Source organism: Aspergillus homomorphus (genome assembly GCF_003184865.1).
Source record: "Aspergillus homomorphus CBS 101889 unplaced genomic scaffold BO97scaffold_4, whole genome shotgun sequence".
Lineage (NCBI taxonomy): Eukaryota > Fungi > Ascomycota > Eurotiomycetes > Eurotiales > Aspergillaceae > Aspergillus > Aspergillus homomorphus.
The window spans coordinates 1,135,733-1,156,543 of NW_020291890.1; the positions used below are offsets into that span (position 1 = coordinate 1,135,733).

At 53.6% G+C, this 20,811-nt stretch overlaps 10 protein-coding genes across 10 annotated transcripts; 5 read left to right on the plus strand and 5 right to left on the minus strand.

The window, feature by feature from the left end:
- The first annotated feature begins 114 nt into the window (after window positions 1-114).
- Window positions 115-1,516, plus strand: BO97DRAFT_403267 (clathrin light chain CLC1). The gene is made up of 4 exons (XM_025694698.1): window positions 115-280; window positions 342-595; window positions 664-770; window positions 873-1,516. Exons 1-4 carry the CDS (start codon window positions 241-243, stop codon window positions 1,222-1,224), a joined length of 753 nt encoding a protein of 250 aa, XP_025555269.1. The 5' UTR covers window positions 115-240; the 3' UTR covers window positions 1,225-1,516.
- Window positions 1,517-1,554: 38 nt separating this feature from the next.
- On the minus strand, window positions 1,555-3,491 carry BO97DRAFT_362552 (Hsp90 co-chaperone CDC37). Its single transcript, XM_025692467.1, has 2 exons — window positions 2,303-3,491; window positions 1,555-2,241 (listed from the first exon to the last, which is right to left on the minus strand). Exons 1-2 carry the CDS (start codon window positions 3,277-3,279, stop codon window positions 1,743-1,745), a joined length of 1,476 nt encoding a protein of 491 aa, XP_025555270.1. The 5' UTR covers window positions 3,280-3,491; the 3' UTR covers window positions 1,555-1,742.
- Window positions 3,492-3,682: 191 nt separating this feature from the next.
- mdr2 (ATP-binding cassette permease mdr2) lies at window positions 3,683-6,553 on the plus strand. The gene is made up of 3 exons (XM_025693406.1): window positions 3,683-5,106; window positions 5,162-5,797; window positions 5,855-6,553. The coding sequence occupies exons 1-3, from the start codon at window positions 3,859-3,861 to the stop codon at window positions 6,338-6,340; spliced, it is 2,370 nt and encodes a 789-aa protein (XP_025555271.1). The 5' UTR covers window positions 3,683-3,858; the 3' UTR covers window positions 6,341-6,553.
- A 261-nt stretch (window positions 6,554-6,814) lies between these two features.
- On the plus strand, window positions 6,815-8,298 carry BO97DRAFT_324684 (nucleoside transmembrane transporter FUN26; the record flags this gene model as incomplete). The annotated part of the gene is made up of 2 exons (XM_025691302.1): window positions 6,815-6,996; window positions 7,101-8,298. Coding segments are annotated over 2 exons (1,380 nt in total), but the record flags the coding sequence as incomplete, so codon positions are not given.
- On the plus strand, window positions 8,282-8,788 carry BO97DRAFT_183545 (uncharacterized protein). Its single transcript, XM_025690402.1, has one exon. It carries the CDS (start codon window positions 8,404-8,406, stop codon window positions 8,716-8,718), a length of 315 nt encoding a protein of 104 aa, XP_025555273.1. The 5' UTR covers window positions 8,282-8,403; the 3' UTR covers window positions 8,719-8,788.
- BO97DRAFT_384151 (CCDC47 family protein) lies at window positions 8,592-10,550 on the minus strand. The gene is made up of 3 exons (XM_025693407.1): window positions 10,297-10,550; window positions 9,322-10,180; window positions 8,592-9,234 (listed from the first exon to the last, which is right to left on the minus strand). The coding sequence occupies exons 1-3, from the start codon at window positions 10,361-10,363 to the stop codon at window positions 8,859-8,861; spliced, it is 1,302 nt and encodes a 433-aa protein (XP_025555274.1). The 5' UTR covers window positions 10,364-10,550; the 3' UTR covers window positions 8,592-8,858.
- A 428-nt stretch (window positions 10,551-10,978) lies between these two features.
- BO97DRAFT_403273 (MDM34 family protein) lies at window positions 10,979-13,045 on the minus strand. The gene is made up of 3 exons (XM_025694699.1): window positions 12,968-13,045; window positions 12,553-12,895; window positions 10,979-12,478 (listed from the first exon to the last, which is right to left on the minus strand). Exons 2-3 carry the CDS (start codon window positions 12,885-12,887, stop codon window positions 11,110-11,112), a joined length of 1,704 nt encoding a protein of 567 aa, XP_025555275.1. The 5' UTR covers window positions 12,888-12,895; window positions 12,968-13,045; the 3' UTR covers window positions 10,979-11,109.
- Window positions 13,046-14,284: 1,239 nt separating this feature from the next.
- BO97DRAFT_403274 (uncharacterized protein) lies at window positions 14,285-17,023 on the plus strand. Its single transcript, XM_025694700.1, has 3 exons — window positions 14,285-15,952; window positions 16,004-16,290; window positions 16,377-17,023. The coding sequence occupies exons 1-3, from the start codon at window positions 14,624-14,626 to the stop codon at window positions 16,819-16,821; spliced, it is 2,061 nt and encodes a 686-aa protein (XP_025555276.1). The 5' UTR covers window positions 14,285-14,623; the 3' UTR covers window positions 16,822-17,023.
- A 364-nt stretch (window positions 17,024-17,387) lies between these two features.
- On the minus strand, window positions 17,388-18,746 carry BO97DRAFT_183587 (chitin deacetylase). Its single transcript, XM_025690403.1, has 3 exons — window positions 18,192-18,746; window positions 17,754-18,118; window positions 17,388-17,691 (listed from the first exon to the last, which is right to left on the minus strand). The coding sequence occupies exons 1-3, from the start codon at window positions 18,509-18,511 to the stop codon at window positions 17,639-17,641; spliced, it is 738 nt and encodes a 245-aa protein (XP_025555277.1). The 5' UTR covers window positions 18,512-18,746; the 3' UTR covers window positions 17,388-17,638.
- Window positions 18,747-19,289: 543 nt separating this feature from the next.
- Window positions 19,290-20,687, minus strand: BO97DRAFT_183598 (Nitroreductase). Its single transcript, XM_025690404.1, has 3 exons — window positions 20,138-20,687; window positions 19,896-20,010; window positions 19,290-19,794 (listed from the first exon to the last, which is right to left on the minus strand). The coding sequence occupies exons 1-3, from the start codon at window positions 20,591-20,593 to the stop codon at window positions 19,589-19,591; spliced, it is 777 nt and encodes a 258-aa protein (XP_025555278.1). The 5' UTR covers window positions 20,594-20,687; the 3' UTR covers window positions 19,290-19,588.
- Window positions 20,688-20,811: the final 124 nt, after the last annotated feature.

Below are 20,811 nucleotides of genomic sequence, written 5' to 3' on the forward strand. Positions count from 1 at the left end.
CCTCTCCGATTGCAAGCTGCAGGCCAGCTCTCTCACCGCCCTTACCGGCAGAATCCGGGGGGTTTCTCCAATTGCCCATCCAACGTGCTCTCCGCCCGCATCCTCAACCCGCCAGCTGGTACCTTACTTACAATTCAACCCACCCCCGTCCAGCCCTCCTCGTTTCCTTCATCGAGCATTTACCGTATCTCGCTTTGAGCCAATCACTTGGATACTCGAACTTCACATTTCCGCTCCAATATGGCTGATCGCTTCCCTTCATTGGAGGACTTCTCCGCGGGTGAGCAAGCCGCATCATCGCCGCTTCTACTACTACTACATGATATTAATCCCGTTGCTAGGCCAGACCGAGGTCGTGGAGACCAACGGCGGCTCCGATGAGAACGACTTCCTGGCTCGCGAAAGAGCCATGCTTGGCGACGATGCTGAGCAATTCGCAACCCCTCAAGATCATGTCGCCGTGCCCGAAGACGTAAACAACGATGACGATCTATTGGGTGGTGATGCGGACGCCTTCCCAGCCGCCGGTGACGCCTCGCCTCAGGAGATCGCCGGGTTCGAATCCTCTTTCCCCGCCCTTGACATACAGAATGAGGTATACATTGCGCTCAATTCCTATAGTGGTCATGTCTTCAGTGTATTAATTCATCGCCGGTCGAACAGCAAGTTGCCCCTGGTGGTACAATCACTGGAACGGGGGCCCCCTTCCCGCCCACCGGATACACCAACTATAGTTCCCAAGCTCTCGACGAGGAGCCCGAGCCCGTCAGGTAATACCATCCTCGGCCCTAAGAGAATCTACACACTGCCACCGCCCTTCCCCGCCCCGTCGCTTCCGTGCTGCACATGTCCTGACACTGCGACTCCTCTAGGGAATGGCGTGAAAGACGAGACGCAGACATTCAGCGCCGTGCTGAAATCTCCGAGGAGAAGAAGCAAGCGACCGTGAAGAAGGCACAGGAGGATATCGACGACTTCTATGTCTCTTATAACAACAAGACGGACAAATTGCGTGCCCAGACTCGTGCCGAAGCTGAGCAGTTCCTCGCCAACCGCGAAGACACATCGTCTGGTGGCACTAGCTGGGAGCGCATTGCAAAGCTGGTTGACGTATCCGGAAAGGGCAGCAAGGGTGGTGCGAGCGGATCTGGCAAGGAGCGCTTCCGTGAGTTGCTGCTCGACTTGAAGAAGGATCAGAATGCCCCCGGCGCCGGCGGTGTTTAAGCTTCCCGATACCTGATACCCAGGGACGGCAATTGAGCCCGAGAATTTAAGTCTCCTGGAGGTTATACCTCACTTCCTCTACTTTCAGCGCCATTCTCATGAACATCATGTCATTCCGCATTGACCCCAGGAGCTCAGACGTTCTTCATCGACCTGAATATACCTACGTGGATCAATTGATTCTATGGCGGCTTCCTAATCACAATGTCTTTTTATTTTATTCTCATTACATGTTTTCATATCTTCCTTATTCCCTTTCTGTAGTTAGATCATGCATATTGGAACACTACACATTATATTCTCCTTGAATTCCTGCTATGTAATACCAAGGCCGCTCCATCGCGGATCATTTCCGCGAGACTACTGCATACCTGACACGGTGACAAGATCAGTTCAAAAGAGGTAGTCAAATTGATTGAAAGAAAAAAAAAATGGATATTTGCATACTTGGGTGGTCACGGCTCGCAAGTAATCACACATAAACCTGTCCATTTGATGTCCTACGCGTTGAGTGATACTCAGTCCAACTCGGTGATATCGCCTCCTGGTTCACCTATCTCCTCCCTCTCTCTTTTGTTTTCCGCCTCAATTTCTTCCAACTTCTTCCGACCTTCTTCGGTCGTGGCATCAACGATTCCCTCCTCGAGGCTCAGCATGCCGAACTGTCCCAGCTTTTCAACGACCTCCTCGGCCTCTTCGACGCTCAACTTCCCGAGAACCTTATTCACCTCGTCCAGCGATTCCGATGCCAACGCATTCTGCATTTCTTTCGAGAAGGATTCATAGACCTTGCGCGCCTCTACCTCAACGGGATCTTGGCTCTCGGCCGAAGGGATGCCAATGCTGATTTTCGTGTTGGGGTCGACCGCATGCAATTGGATCTGTTCTACTCCCGCGGGATCGTTGGACGCAGAGCCATCCTTGGAGAGCTCTGCGGCGCGAGACTTGATCTTGTTGTAGGTCTCGTTCACGTCGTTTCGGAAGAGAGTTCCTGCCTGGTGGTTTGCTGTTGTGATGCTGTATGTGGGTTGGAATTGTTAGCATTCTGTCCTTTCAATAAGAAGCTTCCTATACGTACCGCTTGAAGAACAGAGAGATGCCGTCGCGACCGAGAGAGCGGCAATATTGCAACAGCAATGCTTGGTGAACGCATTGACGGGCATATTCATCCTTGCCTTCCATCTGATTGTTGAACGCCTCGACGAGGAGACCGTCAGTTTCTCTCTCGGCGACGATCTGGGGGTTCGCGGAGATGAACTGCAGCAGAGAGCGGTAATCGCTGCGGTCGATCTTCGCGAACCGCTTGGCCAGGTCACTAGCCTTCATGTTTTCGGGGTCCTCATCCTCATCGTCATCATCGGCGGCGGTGGCGGCTTGCTGGGACGAAGAACCAGCTGAAGCGTTGGGATTCAGGAGCTCGACCGTCTCGGCCTGAGCCGACGATCCCTGGCCCTGGGCCTCGCCTCCCTTGGCGATGTGCGAAGTATCAAAACCAGTATGCAGCTGGTCGCTAGTAATCTTGCTCCTCTCCTCCCTCTCGAGTTGCTCAAGTCTTTGGTTCAGCTCCTTCTGTAGACCCTGCACCTTGTCCTTGTGTCCCTGCACGCTTTTGATGTATTCCGAGTAAAGGTTGTCTTCACTGACTTCGGCAACTTCCTTCTTGACTTGATCTACCAGAGCACCCATCATCTGGGAGTACCTGGGACGGTCCGTCTCATGCGTGTGGACTCCCTCCGGTGGTGCGGGGGGCATGTCCTCCCGCGGTTCACCGGCGAACTCCATGAGAGCTTGGAAGACGAACTCTTCGGGATTATTCGAGGCTCCTTCATTCTGCTGCAGTAGCGCAAGAAGCCTGTCGATGCGTGTAAGCAAGCCATCGTTGATTAAGCGCTCGTATTTGAAGGTTTCAATCTCATGACGGCGCTGCGAACGTTGCTGGTGGATCTGGGCCTGTTTGGCTCGAATGAACGAACGTTTGTCGACATTGGGGTGCACTTCAATATCGGAGTCATCCGACAGCTCGAGAGCATCCCACTTGCTGTAGTCGAGCACCATGGTGAGTTGAATGCGTGATTGATTGTCAGGAAAGTAGTATAGTCGAGGCGAGGCGGGGGTGGGGTAGGGAGCACAGCAGCAACTGATCAAAGCTACTACTACTGCGGAACACGGTGTGATGCGATATGGGTGTAATCGAGGTGGAGAAAACTCAAGCCAGAAGATTGGTTTCTTTTCAGGTTAAGGAACAACCTTGCGCAACCACAGCAACGCGCGCAAACTTGTTGCTGCCACAGCCATCGAATGCTCTCGACCAGCTTCGATGGCGGCGGAATCACAACAGGCGGTGATGGCAGGCAGAACCGTGGCCGATGCGAGGCCGAAGCGGCGATGATCGGGACCGGAGCTTAGGAAGGCGGCTTCGCGGCTGACCTTCAAGCGTTCTGGCTCTCCCCTCCATCAACCTCACACACACACATACACACACACACATCCAGCCCTCAGAACAGCAAGTCAAGCTCGTCTAGGCCATGTACCCCATGATCCTCGCGAGCAACTAGTGGGATATGGCATCCTGGTTTCCTCAATCGCCATACATTTCAGCAGCCATCTGATTCCGCTTTCTACGTATTCTCCGATATGCTCGGAGCCAGGTTGCTGGCCTCCTGGGCTCCAGGAGTTGCTGCGAGGCAAACAGCTCGAACTAATGGAAGTATCCTGGTCGAGGTGTGCGCGCAGCGCAATGCCTCCCCGCCCGGGACAACTTTTGTTGAACCCAAAAGACAGTTTTCAGGACTATCGAGCTCATTACGCAATTACTACGGACCCTCTCTACCTTCCGGATCTCTACTCTCCCGTGGTTCACAGAACCCAGTTGATCGGTCGCAATTACCCAGATTTATGCGTTTTTTCTCCTCCTCGACGAGATCACTAGAGGCCAAACCTACAGGTCAATCGACCCCATCGCAAACCAATAAGGACACGACACAAGATAAGGATGATGAGGATCTGGATAAGGGATTTGAACTATCGGAACGCGCAGCCCAGGCCGCTCAGGTTAATCTCCGAGCAAAGTTGGCCAAAGATGGCGCTTCAGGAAAGAACGCAGGCTTTAAGGAGATCTGGCGATTGCTATCAATTGCGCGCCCCGAAGCCAAGAAGCTTGGATTCGCTTTCTTCTTCCTGCTCATTTCGTCCGGTATCACGATGTCTATTCCTTTCTCTATCGGCAAGATCATGGACGCTGCCACCAAGTCCACCCAATCCGCGGAGAATACGGAGGAGGGCGCCCCGGATCAGCTTTTCGGCTTAAGTGTACCTATGTTCTATGGTGCATTGGCCGGAATCATGACCCTTGGTGCTGCCGCTAACTATGGTCGCATTGTGATTCTTCGTATTGTCGGTGAGCGCATCGTTGCTCGACTCCGTTCGAATTTGTTCCGAAAGACCTTCATTCAGGACGCGGAATTCTTCGATGCGAACCGCGTTGGTGATCTGATCTCCCGTCTCGGCTCTGACACGATTATTGTTGGTAAAAGTATCACTCAGAATCTTTCCGACGGTTTACGAGCGACTGTCAGCGGTGTGGCTGGATTCGGCCTCATGGCTTATGTCAGTCTCAAGCTGTCGAGTATTCTGGCACTTTTGCTACCTCCAATCGGCCTGGGAGCTTTCTTCTACGGAAGGGCGATCAGAAACCTGAGCCGCAAGATTCAGAGGAACCTCGGAACTTTGACTAAGATTGCTGAAGAACGGTTGGGCAACGTGAAGACTAGCCAGTCCTTTGCTGGTGAGATCCTGGAAGTCAACCGCTATAACACTCAAGTTCGCAAGATCTTTGAGCTCGGCAAGAAAGAATCTCTGATTAGCGCGACCTTTTTCAGTTCTGTATGATATACCGGGTTGAGACTTTCTGATCCTTCTTTACTAACTTTCCTTTTAGACCGGATTCATGGGTAACATGACGATTCTCGCACTTCTCTATGTTGGTGGAGGAATGGTCAAATCAGGCGCCATTAGTATTGGAGAGCTCACATCTTTCCTGATGTATACCGCCTACGCTGGTTCCAGCATGTTTGGTCTCTCCAGCTTCTATTCCGAATTGATGAAAGGCGTCGGTGCGGCCAGTCGTCTGTTTGAGTTGCAGGACCGGGAGCCAACCATATCACCTACTAAGGGCATCAAGGTTGAATCTGCCCGCGGCCCTATTCGCTTCGAGAATGTATCCTTCAGCTACCCCACCCGTCCTGCTGTCCCTATCTTCCAAGATCTCAACTTTGAGATCCCTCAGGGCACGAATGTCGCCATTGTTGGGCCATCAGGCGGAGGCAAGTCCACCATTGCCTCTATTCTGTTGAGGTTCTACAATCCCACCGGCGGACGCGTTCTAGTCGGCGGCAAGGACATCGGTCAGATGAACGCGAAATCTCTCCGTAGGAAGATCGGTGTCGTCGCGCAGGAGCCTGTCCTGTTCTCAGGAACGATTGCAGAAAACATCTCCTATGGAAGTCCCCATGCAACTCGCTCAGAAATCATCGCGGCTGCCAGGAAAGCAAATTGCCAGTTCATCAGTGATTTCGTAAGTAGCTCCATCAATTTTTGAAGGGCGTCTACGACTAACATGCATTTCCTCTAGCCGGATGGCCTTGATACTCAGGTCGGACCTCGCGGAGCGCAACTCTCCGGTGGACAGAAGCAACGCATTGCCATTGCTCGTGCTCTCATTAAGGAACCCGATATTTTGATCTTGGACGAGGCGACCTCTGCGCTTGATGCGGAGTCCGAGACCCTTGTTAACAGTGCTCTTGCTGCCCTGCTCCGCGGCAACAACACGACTATCAGTATCGCCCATCGACTATCTACCATCAAACGATCCGACACAATCATCGTTCTTGCTCCGGATGGCAAGGTTGCTGAGCAAGGCAGCTATGAGGAGCTTAGTGCCAGGCCTGATGGTGCTTTCACCAAGCTGATGGAATGGCAATTGAGTGGTGGTGACGCAACTCCTCCTCGGGCGCCCGTCACTCCCGAGACCGAAGAGAAATTGTGGCAGTTGGAAAACGACAATGCGGAAGATGAAGTCGAAGAGCTTCGAGAGGAGTCTTCTCAACAAAAGCAATAGAAGGAGTTCGTGGACACCTTGAAGCATTCTTCCGTTCTATATTATATGTTGAACGTTGAACGTTTTACAGCCGTGTAGACCACCAACAGGCTTATTTTTCTTTGAAGGTGGCTCATATATACTTGTTCTTAGAAGGGTGGGCGCTTGATGATGTATCTAATATGGTTGGACTGTGATTCTTCTTTTGGTATGTTTGTGGATGACTGGATAGAGACCGTACAGAAATACCCCATTCTCCTCTCTCCTTTTCTTTTCCTCCGAACCATTTCTCATTCTTGCCGTCTTAGTCACCCGAACGTGACCAGTCCGTCGGGGTGTCTTGGCAATTGTCCGACTGGCCCTCATGACCTTCCCTGCTTCTTCTCATCATCGTGACCTCTTCTCTCCCTCTCACAAATCTACTATGGACTGATTTACCTCTTCCTCGAGTCCCGTTTCGTCCAGTATCTAGGGACCTCTTCTGCAACCACAACAATGGACCGTATTCGGAGACTGTTTGCTCCGCAAGTGACGTACGAGGCCATCCAGCAGCCTGCGGAGTCGGATAACGAGTCGGAGAACAACGATTCGGCCTCATCAGCTCCGCAACAGGCCCCTTTCTCCTCCTATGAATATGCCGTGTTTCTTCTCCTGGGAGTCTCTATGCTCTGGGCATGGTACGTTGACTTGCAATCTCCAACTCATCAGCGCAATGCTCTGCTCTACCATCTCCACATACAACGGCGCCAGCCCGCTAACCGCCATGCTCCGATAACTATAGGAACATGTTCCTTGCGGCAGCCCCATACTTCTACCACCGATTCCACACGGACGACTGGGCAGCGACTCACTATCAGCCCTCCATCCTGACCGTCTCGACGGTGACCAACCTGGGCTCCTCATTTATCCTGGCCAAGCTCCAGAAGGGAGCATCTTACCCCAAGCGGACGGTGATCTCGCTGCTGATCAACATAGTGGTGTTCACGCTACTGGCCTTCTCGACGATTCTCATGAAAGATGTTTCGGTGGCGACCTACTTCGCGTTCCTGATGTTCATGGTCTTCGGCGCCAGCCTGGCCACGGGCATCAACCAGAATGGCGTGTACGCCTACGTCGCGGGCTTCGGCCGCGAGGAGTACACGCAGGCGATCATGAGCGGCCAGGGCGTGGCCGGCGTGCTCCCGTGTATCGTGCAGATTGTCTCGGTGCTCTCCGTGGCGCGCAGCCCCGGCGACAGCGAGCAAGACCACGACCAAGCCCCCGGACCCCCCGCGGCGGGCGCTCCGCCGCAGGAATCCTCCAAATCGGCCTTCGCATACTTCCTCACCGCGACGGGGGTGTCCTGCTTCGCCCTCCTAGCCTTCACCTCCCTCGTCAAGCGCCGCTCGCACCTCACCCCTCCCAACAGTCACAACCACGAACAAGAAGACGACGATCCCGCGACCCCCAGCAAAACAATAAGCCTATGGACGCTCTTCAAGAAACTACGCTTCACAGCACTAGCCATGATCCTCTGCTTCACGATAACAATGACCTTCCCAGTGTTCACGGCGGAAATCGAATCCGTCAACCGCGGCAGCGGCTCGCGCCTCTTCGACGCCCCCGTCTTCATCCCGCTGGCCTTCTTCTTCTGGAACGCCGGCGACCTCCTCGGCCGCATGCTGGTCCTGTGGCCGCCGCTCTCGCTGGTCCACCGGCCGGGCGCCCTGCTCGTCTTCGCCTGCGCCCGCGCCGCCTTCATCCCGCTGTACCAGCTGTGCAACATCCGGGGCCGCGGCGCCGTCGTTCAGAGCGACTTCTTCTACCTGGTGGTCGTGCAGCTGCTCTTCGGCGTGAGTAACGGGTACTTGGGTAGTAACTGCATGATGGGCGCCGGGCTGGTGGCGGCCGATGAGCGCGAGCCGGCCGGTGCGTTCATGGGCTTGATGCTCGTGGCTGGGTTGACGTTGGGGAGTTTGTTGAGCTTTTTGGCTGCGGGCGGTTGAAGGATTCTTTTTTTGTTTTTTTTTATCGGGGGCTTGGGGTTCTGCGGATTGATTAGATTGATAGATTTGCTTTTGGTGTTCCAGGTACAGGACTTAATCATGTTGGTGATTACCATATTGCATTGGCAGTGTGGGTTTTTACACTTGTGGTGGAGATGGAGAGGAGGGGTCTCTGGTCTGTTGCTTGATCACTGTTCATGTGATCGTCGTATGACAGTACAATATATAGGACAGGACCAGGTACATCAGTTACGCCAGAACATAACTGCATTAATGTCGATCGTAAACATCCCACACCGCCGCCCCAAACCCCATCCTCCCTCCCTTCTCATTCGAATAATTATGAATACATTGTACATGAAAGTATGCAACATCGTCGTCACCAGATACAAGAGAAGCAACGTAGAGAGATAAAAGAAAGGAACACCACATGACAAGCCAAGTAGCATCTTTAGCTTTCCTCCGTCAGTCACCCGACAATAGTCTCAAGAAAAGAGATCTCCCTAGCCATTCAACACCAGCAGCGACAGCCGTAAGAGAGAAAAGCAACCCATCTAACCCCGACGGGTACTTCTCTTCATCATGCGTCGCTGCTCCTTCTGCGACTCGCGATCCAGGTACTTGCGCTGCTCGTCGGCGGACATACCGCGGAGGAGGCGCTCGCGCTCCTCCTTCTTGATCTTCTCGGCGGCGAGGCGGCGCTCCTCGGCCTTCTCGTCCTCGTCGGCGCGGCGCAGCTTCTTGGTCTCCTCGTCGCGAGTGTGGCGGATCTTGCGGGTGACCTCGGGGCGGAAGTGGGCGACGGCGACGAGGCGGTCGGCCAGGCGCAGGAACTGCGAGAAGAGGGGCAGCGAGGTGGCGTAGCCGGCGGGCGAAGCGGGTAGGGTCATGGCGAGTTGAATGCGTTTGCGGGGGGTGGTTTCTTCGATTCTGTTGGGGAGGCATTGTTTTTAGTATGGTTATGTGTTTGGTAAGGGGAATAGAAGAGGAAAGAGAGGAGGATGAGGATGGACATACTTCAAGGGTTTATCGATCGGCTGGTCGGTCACGATCAGGTACTTGAAATCGGAGCCGGCCTTCTCGACGGCCTGGATGAGCTCGGGGGTCAGGAGCACGTCGGTGATCTCGGCGCTCTCGGTCATGACGGTCACCCAGCTGGGGAGCTTGGGGTTCTCGCGGGTGAAGGTGATGGAGGCGTCGTAGCGGTCCTGGCGGAACTTGCGCATGTGGTTCTTGTGCACGATCGCCCAGATGAAGCCGTCGTAGGTCGAGTTGTTGACTTTTAGGGACGAGGTGTCATTGGCGGGCACCGGCACCACGTCCTTCTCCTTGCCGTCGAAGGTGTAGGCCGTCGCCTCGTAGGTCTCGGCGGGAGCCTCCCAGCTCTCAAAGAGGAAGCTGAGCACCGACTCCGTCCAGAAGATCACCGGGTTGTACCGCTTGGGCAGCTTGACCGACAAATCCACGAAGGCCACGTTCTGGCGACCGGTCGCGTACGATGCGAACTCCTGCGCGGACCGCTCCTTGAGCATGTCGTCCGGGGATGGGGTTTCGTCGGTCTTGGGACCCCCGAAGCCGACGACGGCGAACTCGTTCTGCAGGGCGGACCCGTGCGCCTGAGCCCAGTCGCGGGCCCGACGCCGGTTCTTGCGCGTCCCCCAGAAGTGGAAGAGGACGATCAGCAGGATGATGGGCATCACCATGGCTTCCTGCATGAAGTCCTGCGGTGAAGTCCGCTCCCACACCCGGTACCATTTGGTGTACGGGACCGGGGTAGCAGCGCCTACGCCGTGAGTGTTGATGGCCGGGGTGGTGGATGAGCCGGGGACGAGAGAGGCTGGAGACGGCTCCGGAGCCTCGACGAAGTCGGCGAAGTCTGGTGGACAGTCATGTTAGAAAGAGGATGATGAGTTTAAAGAGGTGGGCTGTCAGTTGGGGCTGGGGAGAGCTTGAACCCCGGATTTTTGGAAATAGGTTGCGTGCGTGACTTACCATCGTCAGGTCTGGCCGGGTTGGAAGGCTGCGAGCCTCCAAATAAGTTCTGAAACATGCCCGCCATGATTGAGGATGAGAACTTGAGAGAACGGGGGAAAGGGACGGGCGATGATCGGGCAACGTGGCGGCGGGAGAAGAAGCAGACAAGAAGGAAGCGAAGGCGACGGAAGTTTGGCTTGGGGTTCGGTTGACGTTCGAGTCCGTCCGCGAGTCGCAATCGGAGCCTGCCGAGTTCGGCTGGTGGAGCCGCCCTCGGCCGCAATTGCGCCCTGACCAGCGATTTACAGTCCTCATGGAGAGAAGGGAACAGACAGTACAATTGATATTTTGTTTTACAAAGAGGCAGATCCTCAGACTCTCCAAATGCGGTGCCAGCCAATAACTGGTTCACACGCAGCAGCAGTGAAACTAGCAACGATCAAGGCAAAGAGCGAGAAAGAACCAAACGAGAGAAGTATTTACAGGACCAAAGAGAGTCGGCGAGCGTGGGAGATGGTATCCTTGAAAGAAAGCAGGTCGCTCACAGAAGCAGAAAATCACACAAATCACAGAAAAACACACCCAATTCTTTTATGAGTACAGCCCAATCGATATAAAAGTTCTAGCGCCCGCTCCAAAGTTCATCCCACAAGATGATTACAATCAACGTAGATAGCAAAGCAGAGGAATAAAAAACAATGTCGTATCGGTCATGAATAGCTTCGGTCTTGTTGGAGCTTCGAGGACTTTATTGATCACGGGTTCAAGTCCGAGGAGAATAGAGGAAGGTGAAGGAGAGGAGAGACCTGTTTGAGAACCTTAAAAGTAAGATTACTGACCATACGCCGGAGGCGCATCGTCATGACTGAGGCGATCCCAGAAGGCACTGCAAGTGCCGCCAGGGGTCAGCTTCTCATCGCGCATGCGACGAGCAATTTCACCGGCGAGTCTTTCAACCAGGGCCTGATCCACGACGTTGGACGTTTTCGTATCCGTGAATGGAAGGGCTGTGGCAGGCAGGCTGCGTGGAACATCCGGTTCCTGGTGTTTCTCACTCTCCCGGCGGGAGGTGCTGTGGGGGTGTACGGAAACCCGAGGGGTGGCATCCACGTCACCGACTGCAGGATGACGGGAAGCCGCGGACGACGAAGATTCACCAGCATCCTGCAACATTTCGGTTGCAATATCACGCCGAGGCATGGCAGGTCTTGAAAGACTCATACGATGTCGTTCGGGGATCGTCGGAAGATGGCGGTCGCTGTTGGGCGAAAGCGGGGGCGTCACTGGATCATCGGTCTGTTCGCTCATCACAGGTAGAGGAGCTGAGTAGACCGATGCGGCGCTCGTAGTCTCCGTGTAGGTACTCTCACCACTGACGCTGACCGCGTCGTCCGTAGTCTTAGGGCGACGCAGATCGACGACACGCTTCTTCCGTCTCCTCGCGTTGGACTTCGAATGACGACCAGAGCCCAGATTCAAGCCGTAACTGCTGAATGTGTGTGTGTTTGCGGAGGACCGGCTGTGTGCGGACACCATACTGGCTGTGTCCTGGAAAGAGGAGGACATGCCACCAATTTGCGAATGCGTCCTGGAAAGCATTGGACTCAGAGGTGACGTCACGCCTCCCGAGAGATCGCCCGAGTCGGATGGCGAAGTCCATGCACGGTAGACGACTTCCTGAATGGACGGGGTGAAAAGTGATAATGTCCGCTGTGAATCCGTAAGGGCGGCCAGCCGGAGGAGGTTCTTTTGCGAGAATAAGGAATGAGTTTCGACAGTCGAATCGAGGGAAAGTGATGCGATCTCCGATTCGTCCAGGGCGTTTCCAGAGGCATCAACCGGGTCTTGCGGCGGGCTTGCCAGCGGATCTTGGCCGGGGCCTTCGCCTGCAGTGTCCGTAGCTTCATTCTGTAGCTCCTCTCCCGCGCGATACTCTGGGACCCACAGTCGAAGGGATAAACGATGTATGATGGCGGGCAATTCGTCCATGAACAGAATCCGAAGCTGTGCTTCTATCTCTCTTTGCAGGAAGTCGCGCACAAACGGAATAGAGTCGAAAGTCGACGAGACTTTAAGCGATTCGAGGGGGTCATTCCGGAAAACGACGGTGATGCCTTTTTGCTTCGAAAACACTAAGATGACAAAGCCGGAGAGCTTGAAATCGGAGAGGGTAATTTGCAGGGGGATGGTGAGAGGAGTTCTGTATTGCAACGAGTGAGTATGTTAACCAAAGGCCATCAGGGTTCGCTTTCGCGTAGGGTAGATCACACTCACGCTGCAGCGACGGGCATGGGAGTCGCGAAGGAGGGACGAGTGAGGAGGTAGGTATTGAGAGGATTCGCCTGAACGCGCGTCTTCAGGGTAAGGAAGGCATCTCCAGTATATGACATCTTGAAGATGCCTCGAAAGCGATCCTCCGCCAAATCCCCAATTTCCAAGATCTCCAGTTCGGGGGGGATGGAACCAAGATTCAATTCAGTGACGATGATGTCGTCGACGATGATAGGCGGTTTAGGCGATTTATTCAAGGCAGCCGTCAGCAGGTCTTGGGCACGAGTATAGAAACTCGCGTCCGCCATAAGCGGCGACCAGTTGAAGTTGAACGCCATCGCCGTTCCTTAAAAGGATGTGGAGTCACTTTTTATTCAGTTTGAACGGGGCGACATGGGAGGGATGGAAAGACGCAAACCCAGGTGCAAGGGAGGCTATAGTATAAAAGATAGTATTTATTGACTCATCACAAGTCTAACCAGTGACGAGAGCAAGAGAAAGACGGGGTAAGGAGGGGAAGGGGGAAAGGTCGACGATGGAGAAGAAGGAGGAGCGTGGTGGTGGAGGAGGAGGAGGAGGAGGAGGAAATGGGTCGATGCGCCGATAAGCCCGACCGTGGTGTGAAGGGCAAGAAGACTGAGTGAGAATAAGGGAAAAAAAAGGATGGCGGAGTTGAAAGGGCAAGAAAAAAAAAGATGGGCGGCGAACAATTCCCGAGGGTTCGTTGGCTCAATTCGGTAATCCTACGGCGCTCGCGTGATCGACGCGACGGGCTTCTGTAGCTCTCACAATAGCTTTCCTTTCCATCGATGGGGGTCTGATTGTGCTTGTAAATGAATGATTGCCCCTGAATTGATATGCTATCGAAACCTCGATTAGATCCGACCCAGCAGCATGATTTGCGACCGCAGTGTTGTGTGATGTCTGTTTCTATTGCATCAGAAAGATACGGGAGCTGAGAAAATTCCAGCGGCCAAAAGGGGAAGGGATAACGTCACTGCAACTACATCGGCTTTTTACTTTCTTTGGCTTCCGTTTTGCTCCGAATTATTCTGTGCCTATTCATAATTACTTAGTACATGTACTACTTACTACACTACCATCTGCTGACCCTTCCTTCCATCCTTCCATCCGTCGTCCAGTCTGCACTGATCCTTATTTCCGTCCGTCTCCTGACTGGATCTTCGCATTCCTACTGAGTACTGACAGGCCCGTGCTATCTACCTACCGGGGAGAGAGGCATTTGCCCATTCCCGGTCCACCCGTCCCTCCCGTCCCTATGAAACTGTTCCGACGCTATTTACGGAGTACGGGGTAGCGACGCTGCCATTCTCCTGGTCTCGAGCGCGTCGCTGAACGTGCCCTGCCACTCCTGATCGACTGAAGTGGAAACTCCAGGCCGCGATGCTTCAGTTCTGTAGCCCGCGAAGTATTTTAGAAGTGTGAAACTGCGAACTGACAGGCGAGTTTACTTCCCATGGTAGGTAATACTTGCGATTTGACCGGCAAATCAGGGTTGTTCTTGCTCTCTGAGACTACAAAACATTATTCAATGCTTCTGTCTGTTGCACTGGACTCAGTACTTAACTGTGTAGAGTGTACTATAGTCCTATGCTAGGAGTAGAGCTCACCTGCATAGCAACATCACTATGATGCAGGAACTGAACGCAACTCTCAAGGATAAAACAAGAGTGTAAAGTGATTGATAGATATTCCCTACTCTCGCACGCGTTCACTTTCTCTCCTATCCTATTCCCTCACCCTCTGTCCCTAAAATTGTATACCTCCTTTTCCCTAGCCCACCATAGAACTACATACCGTAAGTATGAATGCTCGATCCACTTACATAACCGGGCCCTTTCTTTTTCTTTCCCCTCAGCAACGCCGGCCACTAGACCTAAACAGGCAAGAGAACAATAAGCGGGCCACCTCCGCGGAATCCTACCGCTGCAGCAGCTGTTCTGTTGTTCCACGCATCAACGCAATCGATAACCTCCCAACAGTCTCCTCAGATTAGTGGGCAGCTAGCCCTTTCTTTATCACACTAATACTTCGCTCAGAAGCCCCAAACACAATGCACGAAGTCGCCATGTTCCCGCCTTCCTCCCCCATCGCCGTGACCGGCGTCGAACGGTCATGGAACCCGAAACCAACAACCAGAACCCGCACCGTTGCCCAGAGAAAAGTCTACGGGAAGAGGAGGACTGATGCCCCACGGGCGGTGTTTGATCAGAGGAGCCCTGCCAGGGTTGTGGAACGGTTAGATCTGAAGACGAGCGGCGAAGAGGTCGGTGAGGAAGCTGTCGAGGATGTGCGGGTGAAACTTGCGGAGGTGGCTATCGAGGAGAAGAGTACGCCGATAGCTCCGAGGAAGAAGGATGTGAGGAAGAAAGGAGGGGCTGGGAAAGTGACGAGGAAGGAGAGAAAAGACGAGGAGGTTGAGATTGTGCAGTCGGTGGAGGTGGAGGAGTTGAAGCCTACTCCAGATGAGGAGGCGCATGTTCAAGACTCGAAACCAGCAGATGAGCCGGAAAACGAGGAACCGGAGCAAAGTCGAACGGAAGATACCGAAACACCGGAGGCGATCACTACACCGACGTTAGAGAAACGGTACGAAACAATGGTCGAAGTCCGGATCAGCCCCAAGCTCCCGGCAGAGAGAAACCGCCGACGGATCAAGGCGTGCGAATCCACCGCAGAGACTGAAACGAGAACATCACGAAGGAACAAGGACAAGCCAGCGGCTCGGGTGTCGTCTGGATGCGTCACGGATGAGAAGGCCAATGGATATGTGCGCCCGATCCTGAACGAAGCGTTGTCCGCTGCTGCTGCGCAGAGCGTGCAGAAGTTCGACTCATGGGCTGCTCGAGCGGGTAATCTGTTGGAGGTGGTCAAAATCGCCGAGGGTTCCTACGGAGAGGTTTACAAGCTTCGTCTCCGAGAGGAGGTATGCAAGAAGGAGATGTCCAGATCCAAGCTCGCGCGCTTAAAGGCCTATGGTGATGGCGTGTTCAAGGTTGTGCCCTTGCGGGCTCTGAGTGGGCCAGGCTCGAAGAAGTTCACCAGTATCAATGAGATTGTGTCCGAGGTCAAGATGCTCAAATATCTGGATCCAATCCCGGGCTTTGCCCGCTTCAGAGAAATTCATGTGGTCCAGGGCCGGTTTCCTGAGTCGTTTCAGAAGGCTTGGGACCACTACAAAAAGACCAAGGACGACTGCTTGAATCCGAATCCATCTAGTAAGCGGGCCTATCCTGACTCGCAGCTGTGGGCGATCGTGGAGATGGATGATGCTGGCTGCGAGCTGGAGAAGTTCGCTTGGACTTCCATTTTCCAGATCTACGATATCTTCTGGGGAGTCGCAATGGCGCTTGCTCGGGCAGAGGAATACGCGTTATTTGAGGTAAGCTCTTGATCCACTAGTCCCCATTGATTTCAAGGCTGACATCCTCAGCATCGCGACCTGCACCTCGGAAACGTCTGTATACGGAGTACACGGCCTGGAGGGTGCATGGACCCACCCACCAATGCAGAGATCACAAACCAATCGTCCAAGAGTGGCTTCGGGATTAGCACCCTCGAGACGACCATCATCGACTACTCCTTGTCTCGCGCGCAACTGCACCTCAGCGCAGAGGCCGAGGCCTTCGAGATCGCCTCGTCAGACCTCGACAAGAAACAAATCTTCGATGCCATCGGCCGGGACGAGGACGAGATTATGCTCCGAAACACATACCGATAGTGAGTCCCACCACAAGCAGCACCCTGTACCCACCAAAAGAAAACACACAAGTCCGGTCAAACTAATAACTATCCCCAACCATCAGCATGCGCTCCCAACTCTACCACGGCGAACCCCTCAAGACCGAAAAATCCCCCGTCATCCCGGGCATCTGGGCCGAATACGCCCCGCGAACCAACCTGGTCTGGCTCCTCTTCCTCCTCCAATCCCTCCTCAAGAACAAGAAGCCAGAGCCCGCCTCCTCGCTTCCAGCGCCCCGCCAACCCCTTGCCCCCTGCTCGCCCAACAAGAGCGTCAAACCGACCACCACCGCATCCAAAAAAGACACCAAACCGAGAACAACACCAGCGGTAGCGATAATCCACAACCAACCCCGCGTCTCCGACCTGAAACAAACCCTCGAGAAGAGACTAGCCTCCGTGCTGGAACTGCTTGACCTCGAGCACGGACACGAAGACATGTGCTGCGCCGCGGACCTGGTTGCCTACGCCATTGACTCCCAGTGGCTGGATGACCAGGATTTTTTCTAAATACGTATTCCTGGATGATGATTGGTATTGCATTGCGAGGGCGCCGGGATGGTGTTTCATTTAGTTCCTTTTGGTATGTTTTGGGATATAGATATGGCGGTGGCGTTATAGATAGCATCGTGCTTCTTATTTTGTTTCTCTGGGATAGATTAATACCCTTGGTATCTTTAGTCTATCATACTGTTCGTTTGCTACGGAATATTGATTGAAAATGTACATTGGATAGGGCTAGTTGGGAGCAGCAGGCCTGAATGACAAGGCCGGAAGGTTGGTCGCCATGCGAACCAGACTACTGAGCATCATCGCAGGGTGTAATTGTCCATATGCTGTACCCTCGCATGGCTCTACCACAAACCTAGATTCAGTTTACGGTTGCTTAACGACTCTCTAACACTCGCTTTTTGCAACTTAACCTGCTGGTCAGGTTGGACTCTCCGTGCTACATATGCCACGAAGCTTCCGAAACGCGGTCTACAAAAAAAGTCGAAGTTAGGAGCCAATGACGCTCTATTTGGCAGATATATAGCCTCAACAGTTCATGCAGCTGCATATTAAACATGTGGACCAGGGAATCCATCCGCAGACAGTCGTCGCGTAGCCTGCAGGGAGCAGGCTGACCAGATCCAATCCTATAGAACCACCTATTGGCTCCGAACATTTCCCCTGTGATGTACTGTACCTTAATATGGATCAGGAACAGAACAACATAGAAAGGGTAAGGCATAAATTTCAACAAGGAATATTAGACACACACAAAAGAAAAGCAGTCTAAACAAGTGTTCACTCGACACCTACGCTCATGAGTCAATGGCATGGATCAACGATACCAACTCTCCTCCGCATCGCCCAAACAATCTGCCACCGGGACCGCTAAAAGCCAACATATCAGCATTGCCTCCAAGGACGGTACTACATCCAACCATTACACTTACGATTCAACCCTCTGGCCACTATCTCATCCAGCATCGCCCGGGTCAACGCCACGACTGTCTGCTCATGGGTATCGTGGGCCAACACGACGGAGCCGCCGGCATTCAGACCTTCGAGGAACCTCGTGAAGCTGCGGGAGATCAAGTCCGGATGATCGTGCGCGAAGTCCTTGGTGTCGACGCTGGCGCTGATGACGTGGTATCCGAGATCGCCCATGGCGGCGAGGACTTCGCCGTTGATGGCGAGATACGGCGGCCTCATGTACGTCGGGACCACCCCGAGGATCTTCTGCACTGCGGCTTCCAGCCTGCCCATCTGCTCGACGACTTCACCGTACCGTAGTGTGGGGAGTCGAGCGTGGTCGTACCTATATATCGTATTGGGTATCGTCAGAACTTGGATTGACTCCGGATAAAGTAGGGCAGAAAGGCCTTTCTTACGTGTGAGAACCGATCTGGTGGCCTTCGTTCATTGTCCGAGTCAGAACGTCGCGGTGGTCGGAGAGCTCATAGCCGTTCACGAAGAAGGTGGAGCGCGCGCCGTACTCGCTGAGGAGATCGAGAAGCTGGTCGGTGTAGATGCCGGGTCCGTCGTCGAAGGTCAGGGCCACGGTGCCTGGGACCGTGCAGTGAGTGATCACGGCTCCGTAGGGTAAGTATCGTGGAGTGATGGCCGAGCTGAGACACACGGGGCAGCTGATAATGATGGTAAGAATGAGACCGAAGAGAAGGAGTGGCTTCGTTTTAGGGATGAGCGACATGATAGATCAGTAAGAATGCGGCGGAGAGATCACTTAGGTGTGCGGTAACCTACCAGCCAGAGAGAGAAGGGAAATACTCAACCTAGCCTGAGCTGATTGTGAGACCCCATTGTGCTAGTAGGGCAGCCTGCAGCGTAGCTTTGGAAGGAGCTCTTTTTGTTGTTCAGGTTGTATACAAGGGAAGCCCCGAAGAGCTGTCGAAGAGCTGTCCGAATCAGGAAGGAGGCAATCGAGCCGCGGGCAAAGCAACCGGAGGTTATCAGGCTATACAATTATCTACCAGTCACTTTCATCACATTTCTATAAAATACCTCTCCACTCGAGCTAAACCGACATACAACCACCAATCATCACGAAACAGAGTTATTCTCCTAACTTTCCACCACTCCCAACAGTGGCCGAAAACGACCATATCAACCTCCCGCCTGACGTCACGATCTCAACTACATAGCACACCATCTGGCCACCCAGTACTATAAGAACCTGCTCTTCATCGTCTCGATATTGCATTTCCAGTCTCCATTCTTCTCACTCCTCTTTTTTCAAAAAAGTCAATCTTAGCGCTCTATACACCTGTCTTATATTGCGACTCCCTTTGATAGACATAAAAATGGCCGGCGTTGGGACGAAGATCAAGCAATCGATTCGTCACGCTCTGCAGCCTTTCCGCTTTCGCGAGTGGCGTGGCTTGATGGCGGCCAAGGAAGACAATCTGGACGCTCAGTATAACTTCCCTTCTGGACGAAGGGCTGGTCAGGGGGTCTAGATAATCAACCTGCCTGTCCAGAGGTGAGCACTACGTGTCGTCCGGCCGCTGATGAGCGTGAGTACTGACAAGGTCTTCACAGACTCATAGAGGTCACGCATCGTTTCTCGTAATCCATCTTCGAAAGCTAGCAAGAGGTCCGGTGATATCTATCCTGTACTCATATGCAAAAGTCCTCCATGCGTCCTGGGATATTATCGTATTCTTGTACATCCAAAAGTCTAGATTTAGATCACTATTTCCTAATCTTATAGCCATTCTATTCTCAACCCCAAAGCCATCTATGCCCGCTATACAGACCAGCAACGAACCTACAACTTCCCATAGATCTTGACCCGCTCATCAACAGGCTTCTGCTCCTTAGGCCCCGGCGCCGCCTCAGGACTCCCAAACACCAACTGCGCACTGAGCTTCCACTCCTTGGGCACATTCCATGCCTCGGCCACCGGCGCATCAATCAAGGGGTTATAATGCTGCAAGTTAGCCCCGAACCCAAGCGCTTCAAGACCCGTCCACACTGTGCATCAAAAGGATAAGTAGTCAGCCACCATCACCGCAATCAAATCCCACACCAAACCCGCATCCCCTAACCACAAAACCAATTCCCAAGAAACTCACGAAAATACTGATGCATTGCATTCGAATGCTGCGCCCAAGGCTCAAACCGGTCCTTAAAGAGCGCAAATTTCTCCGCCATGGGCTCGATATGCGCCGGATCTTCATAGAAGAGGACCTATATTCCACGCGGTATCAAATCAGCATCAGCTTGGACAAAAACCCCCCCTTCCAAAAGCACTCCCCATCTTCTCAAAAGAGAGAGAGAGAGAGAGAGAGAGAGAGAGAAGGAAGTAAGAACGCACCGTCCCAACAGCCGCCTTGAACCCCTCTAACTTCGGCAGCGTCTGATTCTTCCACACCGGCTCCGGCACGGCGCCCGTCTTGACCAGGTCCTGGAACACGCCGATGGCGAGGTCCCAGAGCCGCTCGTGCTCGCGGTGCAGAAGCACGACCAGCCGCGTGGACTGCGTGTTGAAGGCGCTCGGAACGTGCAGGATTGCCTGCTGCACGAGTTCCTCGATCTGGCTGTCCGGGATGGCGTGGTTGCGGCCGAGTTTGTAGATCGTGCGGCGGTTCTGGGCGAGGGTGGGGAGGGATTGTGCGCTTAGTGCTTTGGGAGTGGCTAAGGAGGAGGATGACGAGGAAAAGGAGAATCGGAGGGCCGGGGTGGGAGTCAGGGTGGTTGCGCTGCGTGGGAGGGTGATGCGCACTGCTGGGGTGCAGCAGTAGCGGCGGAGGAGGTGACGCGGCTTAACCATTCTCGTTGCACGGAGATATGAACTAAGTGGAGGAATCTATCGTACTGTCTTTATCTTGGGTTGGGTAAGGGAATTCGTGCTATTCTTATGCTTGATCTATGCGGAGATGAAGCTCCGACGGGATCTCGTATTTGCGGCAATTGCGGAGATAGGCTTATGGATAGCGGCATTCCTGTTGCCAATTGTCTTCGTTGCTGGTTTTAGTGGTTATTAGCTAT

Excerpts from the sequence above, each read along its gene's own strand:
- BO97DRAFT_403267 (XM_025694698.1), top strand. The coding sequence starts at position 241 with ATGGCTGATCGCTTCCCTTCATTGGAGGACTTCTCCGCGG. Across the intron at positions 281-341 it reads ATTGGAGGACTTCTCCGCGG|GCCAGACCGAGGTCGTGGAG; the intron begins GTGAGCAAGCCG and ends TCCCGTTGCTAG. Across the intron at positions 596-663 it reads CCCTTGACATACAGAATGAG|CAAGTTGCCCCTGGTGGTAC; the intron begins GTATACATTGCG and ends CCGGTCGAACAG.
- BO97DRAFT_362552 (XM_025692467.1), bottom strand. The coding sequence starts at position 3,279 with ATGGTGCTCGACTACAGCAAGTGGGATGCTCTCGAGCTGTCGGATGAC. Across the intron at positions 2,242-2,302 it reads ATCTCTCTGTTCTTCAAGCG|CATCACAACAGCAAACCACC; the intron begins GTACGTATAGGA and ends ACCCACATACAG.
- mdr2 (XM_025693406.1), top strand. The coding sequence starts at position 3,859 with ATGCTCGGAGCCAGGTTGCTGGCCTCCTGGGCTCCAGGAGTTGCTGCG. Across the intron at positions 5,107-5,161 it reads GCGCGACCTTTTTCAGTTCT|ACCGGATTCATGGGTAACAT; the intron begins GTATGATATACC and ends CTTTCCTTTTAG. Across the intron at positions 5,798-5,854 it reads GCCAGTTCATCAGTGATTTC|CCGGATGGCCTTGATACTCA; the intron begins GTAAGTAGCTCC and ends CATTTCCTCTAG.
- BO97DRAFT_183545 (XM_025690402.1), top strand. The coding sequence starts at position 8,404 with ATGTTGGTGATTACCATATTGCATTGGCAGTGTGGGTTTTTACACTTG.
- BO97DRAFT_384151 (XM_025693407.1), bottom strand. The coding sequence starts at position 10,363 with ATGGCGGGCATGTTTCAGAACTTATTTGGAGGCTCGCAGCCTTCCAAC. Across the intron at positions 10,181-10,296 it reads CCCGGCCAGACCTGACGATG|ACTTCGCCGACTTCGTCGAG; the intron begins GTAAGTCACGCA and ends ACTGTCCACCAG. Across the intron at positions 9,235-9,321 it reads CCGATCGATAAACCCTTGAA|AATCGAAGAAACCACCCCCC; the intron begins GTATGTCCATCC and ends CCTCCCCAACAG.
- BO97DRAFT_403273 (XM_025694699.1), bottom strand. The coding sequence starts at position 12,887 with ATGGCGTTCAACTTCAACTGGTCGCCGCTTATGGCGGACGCGAGTTTC. Across the intron at positions 12,479-12,552 it reads CCCATGCCCGTCGCTGCAGC|AACTCCTCTCACCATCCCCC; the intron begins GTGAGTGTGATC and ends GTTGCAATACAG.
- BO97DRAFT_403274 (XM_025694700.1), top strand. The coding sequence starts at position 14,624 with ATGCACGAAGTCGCCATGTTCCCGCCTTCCTCCCCCATCGCCGTGACC. Across the intron at positions 15,953-16,003 it reads AGGAATACGCGTTATTTGAG|CATCGCGACCTGCACCTCGG; the intron begins GTAAGCTCTTGA and ends TGACATCCTCAG. Across the intron at positions 16,291-16,376 it reads CTCCGAAACACATACCGATA|CATGCGCTCCCAACTCTACC; the intron begins GTGAGTCCCACC and ends CCCAACCATCAG.
- BO97DRAFT_183587 (XM_025690403.1), bottom strand. The coding sequence starts at position 18,511 with ATGTCGCTCATCCCTAAAACGAAGCCACTCCTTCTCTTCGGTCTCATT. Across the intron at positions 18,119-18,191 it reads CACCAGATCGGTTCTCACAC|GTACGACCACGCTCGACTCC; the intron begins GTAAGAAAGGCC and ends TACGATATATAG. Across the intron at positions 17,692-17,753 it reads AGTGGCCAGAGGGTTGAATC|CGGTCCCGGTGGCAGATTGT; the intron begins GTAAGTGTAATG and ends GTTGGCTTTTAG.
- BO97DRAFT_183598 (XM_025690404.1), bottom strand. The coding sequence starts at position 20,593 with ATGGTTAAGCCGCGTCACCTCCTCCGCCGCTACTGCTGCACCCCAGCA. Across the intron at positions 20,011-20,137 it reads TCAAGGCGGCTGTTGGGACG|GTCCTCTTCTATGAAGATCC; the intron begins GTGCGTTCTTAC and ends CGTGGAATATAG. Across the intron at positions 19,795-19,895 it reads TGCAATGCATCAGTATTTTC|TGTGGACGGGTCTTGAAGCG; the intron begins GTGAGTTTCTTG and ends TTTGATGCACAG.